This window comes from Coregonus lavaretus (genome assembly GCF_964263955.1).
Source record: "Coregonus lavaretus genome assembly, chromosome: 39".
NCBI lineage: Eukaryota > Metazoa > Chordata > Actinopteri > Salmoniformes > Salmonidae > Coregonus > Coregonus lavaretus.
The window spans coordinates 28617159-28637095 of NC_140026.1; the positions used below are offsets into that span (position 1 = coordinate 28617159).

The 19937-nt window shown below is 42.6% G+C and overlaps 1 protein-coding gene across 2 annotated transcripts in view; it reads left to right on the forward strand.

Annotated features, from left to right (window-relative positions):
• The window catches only part of LOC311113133 (DISP complex protein LRCH3-like), a 63593-nt gene extending 57169 nt beyond the window's left edge, over positions 1–6424 (forward strand). Inside the window, exons 16-17 of one of the 2 annotated variants that reach the window (XM_084156290.1) lie at positions 74–151; positions 5988–6424. In XM_084156290.1, coding sequence (XP_084012416.1) covers positions 74–151; positions 5988–6170 — 261 coding nt within the window. In that variant the 3' untranslated portion in view covers positions 6171–6424. Of the gene's footprint in view, positions 1–73; positions 152–580; positions 908–5987 lie in introns of those variants that run through there. The other variant, XM_084156289.1, reaches the window with a different exon arrangement.
• The last annotated feature ends 13513 nt before the right edge of the window (positions 6425–19937 follow it).

Below are 19937 nucleotides of genomic sequence, written 5' to 3' on the forward strand. Positions count from 1 at the left end.
GTGTTATGTTTAGTATTTGTGTTGTGACTGTGTAGTCGACTCAGTCTGATGTTCAGTCTCTCTGCCCCTTTAGCCAAAGCTGAGCACTGCCAAGTGTCGTCTCAATGTGGAGTACTTCATCGCTGCCTGTCGCAAGCTGGGGGTCCCTGAGGTAAGAACAACTTTCTCGTAATTTTTTCACCCATTCTTTCCTCCTTTTGTCGACTTCTTTGGTTCATCAGATCAAAAAATATGATCCCGTCCCCCTGATCACTTATGTTCATAGTATATTTTGCAGCTTTGCAATGATCCAGTAATGCTTACAAACTATTTTTGTTAGCTTCATGCTGCAATGTCCTTATGTGCTTAAAGCTAATTCTGTTTGCCTTTGCATCTCTCATTGTTTTCCGTCATCTTCCATTCATCTCTTTCTCGCCATTTCTCTGCTTTTTCTTTCACCTTTCCTCTCCTCCATCTTCTTTCCAACCCAATCTTCCTTGCTCTCTCCATCTCCACCTTCCTGCCCTTTTTACTCTTCCCCTCATCCTTTCTTTCTTCATCCTCCCCCTCTCCATCTCTCCCCTCCCTCTCTCTCCCTCAGACGGAGGTGTGTGTGTACTCTGACGTGTTTCTCTGTAAGCTGCCTGCTGTGCTGCGCTGTGTGGCGGCCCTCGTGAAATATGAGGCAGAGGGGGAGGCAGAGGGGGAGACAAAGGGTGAGACTCATACCCCCCAGACAGTCACCCCCCACCCCCCCCACCTCTCACTGGTCTCGGAGGGCTTCCTGGTCTTCTACTGCCTGGTCATGGCCCTGATCTACACACTATACTACCACCTGGTTGCATAGATACTGAGGGATTGTGTGTGCTACGTGTGAGTGTGTGAGAGAGAAAGGGCGCGAGAGTGCGTATACGCACTTGGACTGACACTGACGTGAATTTGACCACCTAATGCGAGCATTCAGAGAACCAGGATTGAAATGATCCACCGTGAATTGGTTGAAAAAAACATGCAAAACAGACTCGTACACACACGGAAACATGCAACTGCCCTGGCATGAGGTATGCAGGGCGAGAGCGAGGCCCACAACACAGGAAGGACTGTCAGCTGCTCCCTCCAACCCCACAGCTGCTCTTGTATGTCATCATGTGTACATGACACATGACATACACAACCCACACTGCACACATCACAGTAGAGCACACTGTGTATACTTACAACAGCTGATGTGGTTGGGCTCAACATGAAACCATATATTAAAAGCAGCACCCTTTGAGTAGATGTGCCCTTTAAAGTTAAAAGTACTCCTCTGGCCCATTGGCACCGAAAAGGCATTTATATGAGCTAAAATACCCAACTTTAAAGGTCCCTTCTGACATGAGAACCTATGTGAATGAATAGCAGAGAAATACACTTGTGAAAACACTACAGATGTACAGTAAAACTAAACACTATAATGGACATTTTTAAAGGGCTTCCCCACATGACCACCTTAGCATAGTGCCCTAGTATTTACCCCTTTGATGCACAGAATGTCTCTATGTCCTGTCTCCAGTGAGGGAAAGCTACTTAGAGAACTGTAAACACCCTGTTGTAACCCTTGAGGTGATAGAAAGGGTAGAATAGGACACTATCACCCGATGTCTTTCAAATAAGAGGACATTTTGTAACTAAGACTCTAAAATTCACTGAAAGAGTTAAGACATTTTCTCATGGAAGCCACTTTGTGCAAATGAGACAAATCACTAGTGCTTCCTATGACTGACTGACTATAAGACCACTCACTGACCAATGCTTTCTACTGTTATTTGTCTGCTATGTCTGACTGTGACCACCAGGGGTAGTGTTGCTACACGCCACAGGACACCGACTGCTATGCCCAATGTTTTTAAATGTGTAAACCGACGGTACAGAATCATTTCAAAGCTTATTTTTGTGGTTAGTGCTGTTTTTTGTTTGTTTGGTCGGCTTAACATTCTTCATGTTTGTATAAACGTAATCAACTCATAGAATTATTATTGTCTTTTTATAAAGAAAATTAAGAACCTTTTTATTTTTGTTGCAGTGCTCGCTGAAAGAGTGCAGTGGCCTCATAGATAAAAACGAACTGAAATCAATTGGGTTAATTCACTTCCTGATTGACTGAGTCAGATTACTTGTCTTAGCTGTTCATTGGGACCACTTTTCTAAAGCTTGCACAAATAGCCATTATGGTAAAGAAAAGATAATGGTTAGTCTGATAGTTAACTTAAGTTTGAATGAACTGTAATGTGATCCTTTCTTACAGTTTAGTCACTACATTTCCCATCAGCCCTATTGTGTACACCATTGCTGTGGGTACTCTTGGGAAGCTGAGTTTTAGTGCATTGTGAGGCCTCTGCTTTCTCCAGCATAATGCTATGTTGTAGCTTACTGAGCGCTCTGTGAAAAATGTGATGTCCAAGCAAAAAATACTGAGGCGTACTACATTTAACACACACACACAATGTAAATGGAAGGCATCATTTCAACATACACCTTGTATTTGAGGTGTGTGTCTTGCAGAGGTGTCATCCTAATACTGTAGTCAGGACTTTCCAGAGGACCGTAATATATACTGTACATATTGATGGGGCTTATTCACCTTGCGTGAAGTGGGCAAGAAGAGCGGACATTTTGGTGGTCAAGGCTAGGTTGTTTCAGACTGGGTCCATAAGGGATCTGTAGACATGTCTTTTTCCCTATCTTTGTCTGTTACACCATTGTTTTGTGCATAACCACATAGTCATCAGCCTTGTTGGAATTGAATTCGCAATAATGCTTCAACCAAAATGTATGTTTTATAAAAACAAAAACGGTGGATAGAACTTAATTATATTCTTAAAAAGGTTTAAAATAAAAATACTGTTGTATTTTGTAATATTTATATTATACCTATGTATTTAAAATGAGACGATAAATATGAGTTTATATAAAATCTATAACGTATTTTTTTCCTGCTGTAAAGAAATTATTAAAAAAATGAACTTTTTGACCATATCCGGTGTCATCGTCTGCTTTTATGTTGTCCGCTTGCTGCTAAAAATCTATTCATGTTTGTTGTATTCCTCCAGTCAAAAGCTTTTGTTGCATTCTGCCGGTTTTGGCTAGCTAGATGGAGTACAGCTACAAACAGAAGTGACTACGTAGCAGGTTAGGACAACTAATGCAGCAGGTTAGGATAATTAATGTAGCAGGTTAAGATAATTGTTTTAAGGTTAGGAAAAGGGTTAGCTAAAATGCTACAGTTGTCCCTGACGTGACTCGAACATGCAACTTTTGGTCTGTAGCTGTATTCCATCTCGCCAAAACCCATTCTGCCCTGTGCTTTAAGCTCGGTTCTGCCCTGTTGATACCAGGTTTACCACTGTAATTTGTGTGCTGCCCTCTAGTGGAAAAGGTGAGTTTGAAGCAGCTCGCTAAGCAGAGGTAATGACATGAATTTGACTGCACCCTGCATGTTTGGATTGTGGTGGTTAGTAGAGGGTGGTGATGATCCATTCGATGGGCTCTCAATAGTCCTTCATCAATTCCTCATGTCCTCCTGAGCCCTCCACAAATTGGTGACTACAGCTCTGCCTTGAGGGCAGAAATGAATGGAATTGTTTAGGCAAAGAATGTGATTGGCAAGTAATCACAATTTGTTATGGTTAGGAGTTGGGTTGTTTCGTGTGAATTGCTACACCTGGATTTAAACCAGATACACAATATATACAAAAGTATGTGGACACCCCTTCAAATTAGTGAATTAAGCTATTTCAGCCACACCCGTTGCTGACAGATGCATAAAATCGAGCACACAGCCATGCAATCTCCATAGACAAACATTGGCAGTAGAATGGCCTTACTGAAGAGCTCAGTGACTTTCAACGTGGCTCCGTCATAGGATGCCACCTTTCCAACAAGTCAGTTCGTCAAATTTCTGCCCTGCCCTGGTCAACTGTAAGTGTTGTTATTGTGAAGTGGAAACATCTAGGAGCAATAATGGCTCAGCTGCGAAGTGGTAGGCCACACAAGCTCACAGAACGGGACCGCCGTTCTGTGAACATGTAAAAATCTCACTACCGAGTTCCAAACTGCCTCTTGAAGCAACATCAGCCCAAGAACTGTTCGTCAGGAAATGTTTCCGTGACCGAGCAGCCACACACAAGCCTAAGATTACCATGCGCAATGCCAAGCGTCAGCTGGAGTGGTGTAAAACTCGCCGCCATTGGACTCTGGAGCAGTGGAAACGCGTTCTCTGGAGTGAGGAATCACGCTTCACCATCTGGCAGTCCGACGGATTCATCTGGGTTTGGCGGATGCCAGGAGAACGCTACCTGCCCAAATGCATAGTGCCAACTGTAAAGTGTGATGGAGGAGTAATAATGGTCTGGGGCTGTTTTTCATGGTTCGGTCTAGGCCCCTTAGTTCCAGTGAAGCTACAGTCCCGTGTAGCTCAGTTGGTAGAGCATGGCGCTTGCAACGCCAGATTTGTGGATTCGATTCCCACAAGGGGGGCCAGTATGAAAATGAAAAAAAAATTATGCACTCACTAACTGTAAGTCGCTCTGGATAAGAGCGTCTGCTAAATGAATAAAATGTAAACGTAAAATGTAAATCTTAGCGCTACAGGATACAATGACATTCTAGACAATTCTGTGCTTCCAACTTTGTGGCAACAGTTTGGGGAAGGCCCTTTCCTGTTTCAGCATTACAATGCCCCCGTGCACAAAGCGAGGTCCGTACAGAAATGGTTTGTCGAGATTGGTGTGGAAGAACTTGACTGGCCTGCACAGAGTCCTGACCACAACCCCATCGAACACCTTTGGGATGGATTGGAAAGCCGACTGCGAGCCAGGCCTAATCGCCCAACATCAGTCCCCGCAGCAATGTGGAAAGCCTTCCCAGAAGAGTGGAGGATGTTATAGCAGCAAAGGGAGGACCAACTCCATGTTAATGCCCATGATTTTTGAATGAGATGTTTGACGAGCAGGTGTCCGCATACTTTTGGTCATGTAGTGTACCTTGTGTGTCAACCCATGGCTTACGTCCTCTGCCACTCACCCAACACTCCGAGCATTTTGCCTTAAGTAGAGTGATCCATTACAGAGAGCTTTATCAATAGTCTTGGGTAATACACAAAGGAAAGTTGGAAAGAAAGGTTAGTAGACTCATGGGGATTCAAACCAGGCGTGTTTAACACCCTCCATCCACCTTCAATCCGCCTCTCTACAAGCTTATTCTTTATTTCAGGATTTGCCAACCCGGTCCTGGTGCCTCCCCTGGTGCACGTTTTGGGAAACCCTGCTTTATTTTACACTCGTGTCACTGGTCACAAGCTCCACCCACTGACTGCTGTTTTATCCAACCAATCACATTTGCCCTCAAATTCCACTGAGCTCTCGGCTCTCTCAATTGATCTCTCATCAATTCCTTGCATTCGCTCTCTACTCTACTTCTCAACATGCATTGGAGAAGAAGGTCTGAGGGGAAGGACTTCCTCCAATTCGATTGAGGAGGCGAGGAGAAAGGAATCGAGGATAGATTAATTGAGAAAGCCCTCGCGTCCTCAAAGGGTAAGTGGGAAGTGTGTGTCCTCTGACTTTCCACTGATGATTTGAGAAGGACGGGAGAATTCAAGAAAATACTATTGAAAAAGAGCTTAAATTTACCTTTTTTTCACCCTACCCCTTATGGTCTCCACTCCCCTCTCTTCTTCCATGGTGCATGGATAAAGGAATGGGTTCTTCATCTATAGTGGGGTTCTTATTTGAGCATGCAGTGGACGTGGACATGAGTGTACAGTACACAAGTATTGAAGTAGAATGGTGAACGTCTGTGTTTTGCTCCTTGAGTAACTGATTGTGATTGTGTGAGTAATGGTTGTGTTTGACTACATGTTAAGTCATTAGGTAGGCGGTTTTAGTGCGCTGCGTGTTTTCTTTAATGTGCATGCTCGGGTACAGTGTGTGACCTCTGTCCCTCCCCCCCCCCCCCCCCCACCCCAGGACACCCTGTGTCCCACCCAGCTGATCCTGGATGGTGAGGGTCTGTCTCGGGTCGCCCAGACCGTCCAAGCCCTGCTGGACCTCCCTGTGTCAGGACCCCGACACTCCTCTCGACAGGATGCCGCTGCCCCAACCGGGCTGCCCCAACAACTGCCTGCTCAGAACCTTACCAGCACTCTATAGTTATGTAATTACAAAACAAAATAGAACGTTGTGTGTACTGTACAGTATGGCAGTCCGTCTGTAGTGTTTTTTATTTTCTTTCAGTCTTTACCAGTGTTAGTTTGCTCCCTAAACATCTGCCTTTTAAGACGTACCATTTCTTACAATACCGTGGAAAAGGTACAATCTACCCATAAGACTCAACTAGTGTCACATTGGTGTTGTGATTTATGTATTAAAGCAAAATGCAGTAAAATTAAATCTCATGAAAATGTAAACCGTTGTATTGTTTTAGGTTTGTGAAGTTGTGTTTTGTTTTCAAGATATTTTTGTAGAGAGCCCAATATCAACACAAACCTAAGGCGGAATGGGTTGTTACTTGCTATGCATCACCATATTACCTAATGTTCCCCTTTAATTAATCATCTGTCGCTTTTATCATAAACCAATTACCAGTGGAGACTAATTGACAATCAGCAGTAATCACACTCCCGATGCCGGAACTGGTCTGCAGGCTTATCACATCTCCTGTATGATAAGACACACGCAAACTCTCCATAAACACAGCTTGCACACATATACACACACACACACACACATTCTCCATGAACACAGCACACACACACACACAAACACGTCCTGGGCTCGTTCCTCGTAAGTGTCACTGGGAGCGGAGTGTCTGCCTGACATTTATCGGCTTTAATTTATGCCGTGAATAAACCCCCGCGCCCGCACGTCATGGGAAGAGGGTTCTGCGTGTCCAACCTCATGCTTGCGTGTTACGCGGCGGTTAGAGACCTGAGGACGAGTTATGTGAATGATCCATAGGGATGATACTGATATTTATACAGATTTATGATACCAATATCATTAGATTCATTATAGATTTCTGGGGGCTCTGATACTCGTGATACATAGGTTAAACTTATCTTGTAAGGTTATCGTTTAGGAAAGGTTGTTGGATTAGGTGAGCCACATGCGTTTGGGCATGATTGGGGCTAGATACTAGGCTGCACAAGATATGATCAGTGGTTCCTAAGTTCCATGATGCTGAATGTTTGCTGCATGCAAGAACAGAAATCATATGAACGGAAGATACTTAAACTATTTTATTGTTCAATAATAAACTCTTTGATTAACTTATGTATGACGAGTCTCAAAGCCCCCAGAAATCTATAATGAATCTTATGATATTGGTATCATAAATCTGTATTAGTGGATTATTAGCTTTTCAAAACAGGAATGAACTTCAAACAGTCACAATTAAATTGCATGATGCTGTATGCAAAATTGCAAACAAATGTTTAATGGTGTAGTTGAGGTAAATCTCCTGCAGATGTCACTATGCCCAAGACTCATGAACACTGTCAAACTCCAAAACCTGTTGGATGAACATATCAAGAATCTTCATAACATTATAAAAATCAGAAACCTTTTGTCCAAAAATGATGCAGAAAAGCTAATCCATGCTTTTGTCACTTCTAGATTAGACTACTGCAATGCTCTACTCTCCGGCTACCCAGATAACGCACTAAATTAACTTCAGTTAGTGCTAAACATGGCTGCTAGAATCTTGACTACAACCCAAAAAATGTATCATATTACTCCAGTGCAAGCCTCTCTACACTGGCTTCCTGTTAAGGCTAGGGCTGATTTCAAGGTTTTACTGCTAACCTACAAGCGACCTTTAAGTCTTTACTGAAGACTAATCTCTTCAGTAGGTTCTACGATTGAGTGTAGTCTGTCCCAGGGGTGCAAAGGTGAACGGCAAGGCACTGGATTGACGAACTGCCCTTGCTGTCTCTGCCTGGCCGGCTCCCCTCTCTCCACTGGGTCTCTGACCCTATTACAGGGGCTGAGTCACTGGCTTACTAGTGCTCTTCCATGCCGTCCCTAGGAGGGGTGCGTCACTTGAGTGGGTTGAGTCACAGATGTGATCTTTCTGTCCGGTTTTGCATCCCTTTGGGCTCGTGCGGTGGAGGAGATCTCCGTGGGTTATACTCAGCCTTGTCTCAGTGTAGTAAGTGGGTGGTCTGTTGATATCCCTCTAGTGGTGTTGGGGCTGTGCTTTGGCAAAGTCGGTGGGGTTATATCCTGCCTGGTTGGCCCTGTCCGGGGGTATTGTCCGACGGGGCCACAGTATCCCCCGACCCCGCCCTGTCTCAGCCTCCAGTATCTATGCTGCAATAGCCTATGTGCCAGGGGGCTAGGGTCAGTCTGTTATATCTGGTGTAATTCTCCTGTCTTATCTGGTGTCCTGTGTGAATGTAAGTATGCTCCCTCTAATTCTCCCTCTCTCCCTCCCCTCCCGGAGGATCTGAGCCCTAGGACCATGCCTCAGGACTACCTGGCCTGATGACTCCTTGCTGTCCCCAGTCCACCTGGTCGTGCTGCTGCTCCAGTTTCAACTGTTCTGCCTGTGGCTATGGAACCCTGACCTGTTCACCAGACGTGCTACCTTGTCCCGGACCTGCTGTTTGTGACTCTCTCTCTCTCTCTCTCTCTCTCTCTCTCTCTCTCTCTCTCTCTCTCTCTCTCTCTCTACTGCACCTGCTGTCTCAACCTCTGAATGACCCTGCTGGTCACCTATGAACGTTTGAACAATCTGGCCATGTACTATCTCCTCCCGGCACAGCCAGAAGAGGACTGGCCACCCCTCAGAGCCTGGTTCCTCTCTAGGTTTCTTCCTAGGTTCCTGCCTTTCTAGAGAGTTTTTCCTAGCCACTGTGCTTCTACAGCTGCATTGCTTGCTGTTTGGGGTTTTAGGCTGGGTTTCTGTATAGCACTTTGTGACATCTGCTGATGTAAAAAGGGCTTTATAAATATATTTGATTGTATACAGTTGATCCTCCATGCTTACATTTCCAAATACTATTTTGTTACTAACCAGGCACTATTTGAACTGCAGAGTGACAAGGATTAACTGCAGGGGTCTTCATGTAAGGCTGTCTGTAGCCCAACTTTTTTGGGACCTGACCAATTATAGTTACAGTTATAGATCTGCCATTATCATCGAAAAGCATGTCTAAGAAGCGGTAGATCTGTTCTATGAGCACTATTTCTATGCTTCCCGTTCTTATGTTTAGTTTTTGAGTCTTTTACTTTCGGTTTTGTACATCAGCTTCAAAGCTGAAAAGGCTATATTTTTGGTTATGGAAAATATATTTCACAGTGGTTTAGATGGTACAATGATTCTCTACACAATGACTGCTTGTTTTGTCACAAACTATTAGAATTTTAGCAACCAGGAATTGGTGGAGCGATTTCTGCATATTGCACCTTTAATAGAATATATAGTAGATGGGCATCCTGTGTTATTAAAAAACAAATATAATTCAGGATCACTTCTAGATGTCAATAGACATCAAACACAAGTTAAAGCCCCTTTTATGGTAAAAACGCCCCACAAGATGGCTGACATGTTTAACTAAGTATCTCACTGAGTAAGAAGAGGTCCCAGCTGATTAAAATGCACATCATCATCACACGATCTCTCTTTCTTTAAAGGCTCTAGTAAGTCATAATCATTTAGTCGTCATTATCCCTATTGGACAGGTACAGCCAGGACAAGGCTCTTCTCTGAATGAGAAGTGATTATTCCACTGCAGCAATCAATTAGAAAAAGCTCTGTTTGCATGTCTCTGATTGGAAATGGTGGAAAATATAAATAAATCATACAACAATACCTGATGGGAGTGATAGAAGAAATGGCAGATAAACTGTTTCCGTAGGGATATCAAACAATCAATCAAATGTATTTATAAAGCCCTTTTTACATCAGCAGATGTCACAAAGTGCTATACAGAAACCCAGCCTAAAACCCCAAACAGCAAGCAATGCAGATGTAGAAGCACGGTGGCTAGGAAAAACTCCCTAGAAAGGCAGAAACCTAGGAAGAAACCTAGAGCGGAACCAGGCTCTGAGGGGTGGCCAGTCCCCTTCTGCCTGTGCCGGGTGGAGATTATAACAGTACATGGCCATTTTTCTCCAAGATGTTCAAACGTTGATAGATGACCAGCATGGTCAAATAGTAATCACAGTGGTTGTAGAGGTTGCAACAGGTCAGTACATCAGGAGTAAATGTCACTTGGCTTTTCATAGCCGGGCATTTAGAGGTTGAAATAGCAGAGAGAGAGAGAGAGTTGAAAACAGCAGGTCTGGGACAACGTAGCACATCCGGTGAACAGGTCAAGAGTGGAACTGGAGCAGCAGCATGACCAGGTGGACTGGGGACAGCAAGGAGTCATCAGGCCAGGTAGTCCTGAGGCATGGTCCGAGGGCTCAGGTCCTCTGGGAGGGGAGGGAGAGAGAGAGAGTTAGAGGGAGCATACTTAAATTCACACAGGACACCGGATAAGACAAGAGAATAACACCAGATATAACAGACTAACCCTAGCCCCCCTGCACATAGACTATTGTAGCATAGATACTTGAGGCTGAGACAGGGAGGGGTCAGGAGACACTGTTAGTTTGTTTTTAAGCAATTTAGTTGACACAGGGACAATGCACATGAATAAACATGGCAGCTTACACATCCATGTAAATGTGTCAATTTATGAAGCTAATTTACATCTGCTAATTTACTCTTTATTTTTTGGAGTGGTTAGTAGAATCATTCCTGTGTTGGTAGGTTTTGAGCATATCATCTTTTTAAGAAGCCAGAAATCTGTCCTTATCTCCATAGTGCTGCTGGGGGTGCAGCTGGTGGGCTGGCATGCTACACTATGCTGAGGTGGTAGTTGTGCTGGCATTGTTTGGACTGGTCTGAACTCTAATATATCACTAAAGGTGCATCTCAATAGTCTAAAGTGGCTTCCTCTCCTCTCCTTTGTCTGTAATGATGTGAAAGAACTTGACAGGTGAAAGCAGATTGCCGATAGGAATCCACTATACTGCCTATTCAGATCAGAGCAGAGAGTAGATAAGAAGAAACCATTTCAGACTGTTGTACCTGTGAGTTGAGGTATATTCCGTATACAACCATTTTCAGGTCTTGCCATAGATTTTTAAGTAGATTTATGTCAAAACTGTAACTCGGCCACTCAGGAACATTCACTGTCTTATTGGTAAGGAACTCCAGTGTATATTTGGCGTTGTGTTTTAGGTTATTGTTCTGCTGAAAGGTGAATTAATCTCCCAGTGTCCGGTGGAAAGCAGACTGAACCAGGTTCTCCTCTAGGATTTTGCCTGTGCTTAGGTCCATTCTGTTTATTTTTATCCTAAAAAAAACTCCCCAGTCCTTAACGATTACAAGCATACCCATAACATGATGCAGCCACCACTATACTTGAAAATGCACTACCAGTCAAAAGTTTGGCACACCTACTCATTCAAGGGTTTTTCTTTATTTTTATATTGTAGAATAATAGTGAAGACATCAAAACCATGAAATAACACATATGGAATCATGTAGTAACCAAAAAAGTGTTAAACAAATCAAAATATATTTTATATTTGAGATTCTTCAAATAGCCACCCTTTGCCTTGATGACAGCTTTTCACACTCTTGGCATTCTCTCAACCAGCTTCATGAGGTAGTCACCTGGAATGCATTACAATTAACAGGTGTACAGAAGATAGCCCTATTTGGTAAAAGACCAACTCCATATTATGGCAAGAACAGCTCAAATAAGCAAATAGAAATGACAGTCCATCATTACTTTAAGACATGAAGGTCAGTCAATCCAGAAAATTTCAACAACTTTGAACGTTTCTTTAAGTGCAGTTGCAAAAACCATCAAGCGCTATGATGAAACTGGCTCTCATGAGGACCGCCACAGGAAAGGAAGACCCAGAGTTACCTCTGCTGCAGAGGAATAATTAATTAGAGTTACCAGCCTCAGAAATTGCAGCCCATTTAAATGCTTCACAGAGTTCAAGTAACAGACACATCTCAACATCAACTGTTCAGAGGAGACTGTGTGAATCAGGCCTTCATGGTTGAATTGCTGCAAAGAAACCACTACTAAAGGACACCAATAAGAAGAAGAGACTTGCTTGGTCCAAGAAACACGAGCAATGGACATTAGACCCGTGGAAATCTGTCCTTTGGTCTGATGAGTCCAAATGTGAGATTTTTGGTTCCAACCACAGTGTCTTTGTGAGACGCAGAGTAGGTGAACGGATGATCTCCGCATGTGTGGTTCCCACCATGAAGCATTGAGGAGGAGGTGTGATGGTGTGGGGATGCTTTGCTGCTGACACTGTCAGTGATTTATTTAGAATTCAAGGCACAGTTAACCAGCATGGCTACCACAGCATTCTGCAGCGATACATTTTGCGCTTAGTGGGACTATCATTTGTTTTTCAACAGGACAATGACCCAAAACACACCTCCAGGCTGTGTAAGGGCTATTTGACCAAGAAGGAGAGTGATGGAGTGCTGCATCAGATGACCTGGCCTCCACAATCACCCGACCTCAACCCAATTGAGATGGTTTGGGATGAGTTGGACCGCAGAGTGAAGGAAAAGCAGCCAACAAGTGCTCAGCATATGTGGGAACTCCTTCAAGACTGTTGGAAAAGCATTCCAGCTGAAGCTGGTTGAGAGAATGCCAAGAGAGTGCAAAGCTGTCATCAAAGCAAAGCGGGGCTACTTTGAAGAATCTAAAATTTAAAATATATTTTGATTTGTTTAACACTTTTTTGGTCACTACATGATTCCATATGTGTTATTTCATAGTTCTGATGTCTTCACTATTATTCTACGATGTAGAAAATAGTACAAATAAAGAAAAAAACCTGAAATGAGCAGGTGTGTCCAAACTTGTGACTGGTACTTACAGTGGGGGAAAAAAGTATTTAGTCAGCCACCAATTGTGCAAGTTCTCCCACTTAAAAAGATGAGAGAGGCCTGTAATTTTCATCATAGGTACACGTCAACTATGACAGACAAAATGAGAGAAAAAAAATCCAGAAAATCACATTGTAGGATTTTTTATGAATTTATTTGCAAATTATGGTGGAAAATAAGTATTTGGTCAATAACAAAAGTTTCTCAATACTTTGTTATATACCCTTTGTTGGCAATGACACAGGTCAAACGTTTTCTGTAAGTCTTCACAAGGTTTTCACACACTGTTGCTGGTATTCTGGCCCATTCCTCCATGCATATCTCCTATAGAGCAGTGATGTTTTGGGGCTGTCGCTGGGCAACACAGACTTTCAACTCCCTCCAAAGATTTTCTATGGGGTTGAGATCTGGAGACTGGCTAGGCCACTCCAGGACCTTGAAATGCTTCTTACGAAGCCACTCCTTCATTGCCCGGGCGGTGTGTTTGGGATCATTGTCATGCTGAAAGACCCAGCCACGTTTCATCTTCAATGCCCTTGCTGATGGAAGGAGGTTTTCACTCAAAATCTAATGATACATGGCCCCATTCATTCTTTCCTTTACACGGATCAGTCGTCCTGGTCCCTTTGCAGAAAAACAGCCCCAAAGCATGATGTTTCCACCCCCATGCTTCACTGTAGGTATGGTGTTCTTTGGATGCAACTCAGCATTCTTTGTCCTCCAAACACGACGAGTTGAGTTTTTACCAAAAAGTTATATTTTGGTTTCATCTGACCGTATGACATTCTCCCAATCCTCTTCTGGATCATCCAAATGCACTCTAGCAAACTTCAGACGGGCCTGGACATGTACTGGCTTAAGCAGGGGGACACGTCTGGCACTGCAGGATTTGAGTCCCTGTCGGCGTAGTGTGTTACTGATGGTAGGCTTTGTTACTTTGGTCCCAGCTCTCTGCAGGTCATTTACTAGGTCCCCCCGTGTGGTTCTGGGATTTTTGCTCACCGTTCTTGTGATCATTTTGACCCCACGGGGTGAGATCTTGCGTGGAGCCCCAGATCGAGGGAGATTATCAGTGGTCTTGTATGTCTTCCATTTCCTAATAATTGCTCCCACAGTTGATTTCTTCAAACCAAGCTGCTTACCTATTGCAGATTCAGTCTTCCCAGCCTGGTGCAAGTCTACAATTTTGTTTCTGGTGTCCTTTGACAGCTCTTTGGTCTTGGCCATAGTGGAGTTTGGAGTGTGACTGTTTGAGGTTGTGGACAGGTGTCTTTTATACTGATAACAAGTTCAAACAGGTGCCATTAATACAGGTAACGAGTGGAGGACAGAGGAGCCTCTTAAAGAAGAAGTTACAGGTCTGTGAGAGCAAGAAATCTTGCGTGTTTGTAGGTGACCAAATACTTTTTTTCCACCATAATTTGCAAATAAATTCATTAAAAATCCTACAATGTAATTTTCTGGAATTGTTTTTCTCAATTTGTCTGTCATAGTTGACGTGTACCTATGATGAAAATTACAGGCCTCTCTCATCTTTTTAAGTGGGAGAACTTGCACAATTGGTGGCTGACTAAATACTTTTTTTCCCCCACTGTATGTGTGGGGTACAGAGATGAAGTAGTCATTCGGAAATCATGGTAAGCATTATTATTTTACACAGATAGTCCATGCAACTTATTATGTGACTGGTTAAGCACATTTTTACTTGTGAACTTATTTAGGCTTGCCATAACATAGGGGTTGAATACTTATTGATTCAAGACATTTCAGCTTTTTTTGTAAAACAAACAAACAAACAAACAAAAATCCACTTTGACATTATGGGGTATTGTGTGTAGGCCAGTGACAAAAAAATCTACATTTGATCCATTTTAAATTCAGGCTGTAACACAACAACATGTGGAAAATGTCAAGGGGTGTGAATTGTTTCTGAAGGCACTGTACATCTCTATGGGTAGGGCTCAGTTGAGGCTCCTCAGAGGAGGAAGGTGAGGACCATCCTCCTCAGTGAATTTAAGAAACATTTAAATAGTGAAACATTAATAAAGTTATCATTGTTAGATAAAACTATATTAAATATATTCACGTTACCAAATAATTGATTAAAACACACTGTTTTGGAATGGTCTACGGTAGCCTCAACAGCACTCTGTAGGGTAGCACCATGGTGTAGCCGGAGGACAGCTAGTGTCCGTCCTCTGGTTACATTGACTGCAATACAAAACCTAGGAGGCTCGTGGTTCTCAACCCCTTCCATAGACTTACACAGTAATTATGACAACTTCCGGAGGACGTCCTCCAACCTATCAGAGCTCTTGCAGCATGAACTGATATATGTTGTCCACCCAATCAAAGGATAAGAGAATGAATCTAGTACTGAAAGCATAAGCTACAGCTAGCTAGCACTGCATAAAATGTTGTGAGTAGTTGACTCAAACAGAGAGAAAGACAATAGTTGAACAGTTTTGAACAAATGTATTACTTCAAAAATGAAGGAGAAGTGAGAGAGAGAGAGCTAGCTATGTATATATATTTTGTTCACTTTCACTTACTTAGCTAATGAATGCAGCTATGTAGTTTAGCCTACTCAAACACCCAGCTCAAACAGAGAGGGATGCTATGTTACCAAGCTGGCTATGGCTATCCAACACTGGAACACTTCCAATTCAAGGTAAGCTTTTGGTTTTATTAATTTTTTGCCACCGGGCCGCCGGTGTAACTCCTACACTGTACTGCATGATAGTAGCGGGTTTACTAACATGTTAGTTCTGTTAGCTATGTTGTTGACTTGACGTTAGCTAACATGGTGACAACGATGTAGGCTGTGTGTAGCGATTAGCATTTATAATATGAAGGTTCGGCTTGGATTTTTTTTTTTTTGCCAGGTCACAGACAGCTGATGTGTTGTGCACTGAAGTCCACAAGCAAAGGGAAAGGTGAGAGGAGATGAACGCATAGATGCAAGATGGAATTATACAACGATCTGGCTGCTATGAAAGTGAACTGTGTTTGCATGTAATATGGGGTGTTTTTATTCTGCCGATTCTGTTAAAAAACATTTCTTGAATGGAAGCAAACCGAACAAAACTGGGATAAACATACCTGAATTTATCCAATAGAAACTCTCGTTTGCAACTGTTGGACTAATGATTACACCCTAGATCAGCTAGATGCAGGCAAGATTGTGCAAGGCGTATTGAATGTGTCAATGTATGTCACCTTGATTACTCAAATTTCTCTCAACCTATGCACCTACGTTGTAAACTTTCATTAATTGGGTAGGTTGTAGCAACCTCATGGTGGGTATAGGGAAAATTTGAGTATCATGTACTAGCCTAAATCTATCGATGTTACATTGAGCTGGGTGAATGAAATATGAATGACAGTCATCCAATATGTTGTAATAGAAATAAGGCCATGCTCATTAAAAAAATTATTGTCCTCCCTCATCATAAACGGCACTGACCGCCACTGGTAGGGATATTAAAAAGGGGAAGCAGAGAGGAGCTACCTGTGTTTTGTGGTGCAGGAATAATGTAAGTAAGCAGAAAGGATAAACATACAGTACATGATTAGAAATAAATGTCTAAGTAAAGGACAATATAATTAGATAGGCATCTCATTATGAGATTAATGAAAAATTAAGACTAGTAATTAATGATTATTACCAATGTTTTGTGGGATATTGGGATGGGGCCACGTCGAACTGATCTGCTGCTGTTGCTGTTCAATGTACTCTTGGTGGTTTTCTCTCTGAACTAGGTAAAAGAGAGATGATGCCAGTTACTCGCTAAAAGGTCTGTATTTCAACAGCAACAGAACACATGAATCCCTACCCAAGTCTGATACGACTGAGATAAGAGACAAGGAAATGGGGTGTGGAGGTAGTACTGTACCTGCATTGTTGGTTATTCAGAGGGGGCCAGCATGGGCGGCAGGTAGACTAGCAGTTAGAGCGTTGGGATAGTAAATGTGAAAAATATGTTGATGTGCCCTTGAGCAAGGCACTTAACCCTAATTTGCTTTAGGGGCACCATGCTACTATGGCTGACCCTGTAAAACAACACATTTCACTGCACCTATCCAGTGTATGTGACAAAAAAATTATAATCTTAGATTGACCTGCTGCTGTCCAAAGTCTTCTCTATAACATTAATTGTGCTGTAACACTGAATAACAGCACAACACATCAACCTCACTATGAACTCTGGCTACAGTACACATCACCATAATCAATGTAGTCAGCACAGCATCAACACTGTTACACTAATCGTCATTCCCGTAACCCACTATGTCATAACCGTAACGCACACCTGGAGGAGCTTGGGGGCAGCGCAGGTCTACCCTCCAGGCTTGGGGGGCATGCTCCAGCACCAGGCAGGTGATGCGTGGGAGGGCCAGGGCGTCCCAGTGGATCCCATCAAGCTCCCGGTACTGTAGTCTGTGGCGGAACCGGAAGTGAAGGTACAGCACATCAAGCCCGTTGGCGTTCGCTATCCTCCAGCTGTAGAAGTTAGCGTCGATCACGTCTTTGCGCAGCGTTGGGACCATGTGTGCAATCTGTGGAGAGGGTGGGGAGGATGCAGAGAGGCCGCACTGGCATAGTGTGTCAAACACACTATTGACCTGGAAATATAGAAATACTATAAAAGTATTTATTATCTAATTGTTATTCTACTGGTGTTATTGCTTTGTGAGCCCAAGAAGCCAGTAAACTAAGAACAACATATCCTATTAGAAGAGTAACAGTTTACTAACGATGTCTGCAGTGAAATCCATGGCATCATTGTGTATCAGTGTGCTACTACAGTCTCAAGTACTGACTACAGTAACATGGCTGCCGAATGTTGGTCAGTACTCTATAATAAATATATTCTCTCTTTCTGATTGGTCGCCCACCTACCTCAGGAACCATAAAGCCACCAATGATCTTCTTGCCCAGGGGCATCGCCAGGTTCCACACTGAGACATTCTTACATGATGGCTTTGATCCATTCAAATAATTTATGGATGCTTTCTCTGTATTGTGAAACCCACTTACGACCATACCTGTGACATCAACAGACAAAATGTCATCAACACCATTACTCAAACAACTTCAAAAACATTGGAAGACATTATGCAAGGGAATGTTTTAGAAAATGATTATGTAAATAAAATGAATCAATTCATGCAGATCAGGGATGAGCAACTGGTGGCCTGTCCTTTTTTGTAGGCCTGCGGATCAATTGTTGAGAGTTAGATTAGTAGAATACACAAGGAAATTGGGGGGTCCATATTGATTTTGTTAGTCGCTCTTAATCAGATATCATATTAAAAACTGCAAACATTTCTCTCCACACTATGGCAAAATGTGGAGAATTGCATGACATTAGTTATAAAATTGCAAAATCTGCTCTCTGCCCCATGGCAAAATGTGTAGAATTGCATCAAACTTGCTTTAAAATTGCCACATTTTCTCTACGCCACATGGTAAAATGAGTAGAATTATAATGCAAAAACTATTTTTTTTGTCTCTGTGGTCATATGACAAAAATATGACAAATATGACCAGTTTAAGACATATTTCTTTAGAAAGATATGTCTTAAACTGGTCATATTTTTCATATTTTAGTTATATGACGTTGCGACCAGAATATACCCAGAATAAGACGCCAAATGACGTTGTGTGCCCGTTGTGGGGGGCTCTAGAGAGAGAAATCTGCAACTGATGTGAGAGGTGGAAAAATTTTCAAAATGGCCACCAACGGTTGGCCTACCATTATTTTACAATTCAGAAGAGAGGTACAATTTGGAACAGAGGTAGGTTTATGGACCCTGAGAAGATGTAGATATGGAGCCACCCCAGATTTGCCACCTGGGGGGTGTGGCAGTCATCTTATGAAATGGACACAGACAGTAATACAATTTTGAGTTTTCAGATGAAAACACAACATTTTTCAGAGAGGTAAATTTAGGTACCCTGAAAAGATTTAGATATGGAACCCCCACAGATTTGGCCCCTGGGGGCTGTGTCAGCCATTTTACTAAAAGGCTGCAGACTGTACCAGACCCAGTAGTTAATTATTTTTGCATAGTTGCTATGCAAAAGGAATGGTCGTCCGTTCTAAACAAAATGGTTGCTATGCAGGCTGGATAGCTAACGTTCTTGTAATTTGCTAGCTAGCCAACTTCAACTAACTCAGTCATGTCAAACATTGACCCTGGAATGACAGTACACTAGCTGCATTTTTTTTCTATTGGCATTTATTTGGATATGTCCATGATAATGACGTTGATGCGTGATTTCGACTGGCTCAGAAAAAGTTGTCTCGTCTCCTCTGGGCACCATTCACTCTATGAATGGTATTACAGAGATCAAAATTCAAAAGTGAAACATTGTTTCCGAGGCAAACAGCGAGGTTTATATTAACCGCTGCTGTACCAAACTAAAAAGCGAAGGGAAACAATGTGCGAGTTGGGATAAATACAAGAGATGATTTGGACAGCAACATCAACATGATATTCTTATGGAGGCTTCAGTGATACTGTTCAGATGGAACTGTTATCAGGCATAGATGTGACAGCCAATACAGCATGGCTTGGAACGCTTTTTGTCCAATCAGCTTCCAGGATCCAAACAACCAGTTTTATAATTTTCAAAAACTTACTGTCAGCTTGCTGCAAGTAGTTATTGTCAAATTCACAGTAACTTATTGTGGCTGATCTCTGTCACGCTCACTGACCTGATGGTGTGGAAGGAAGGTCAGTTTGCTGCCAACCTAGAGGTCGAGGCCAGGTGATGCTGCGTCCCAAGTGTGCTCACCACAAAGAATGCTTAATAGTTGTCACCTAATGTTATAAACTTTCTTGTAATCTGAATAGTTAACTGAATGTACAGTTAGCTACTGGCAGCTAGTTGCAAGTATGTTACTGTGCATTTTACAATAACTGACAGTTAGGCTGCCAGCTACCAAATGTTGCCAGTGAGTTACTAGCACTTTCTGGCTATTAAG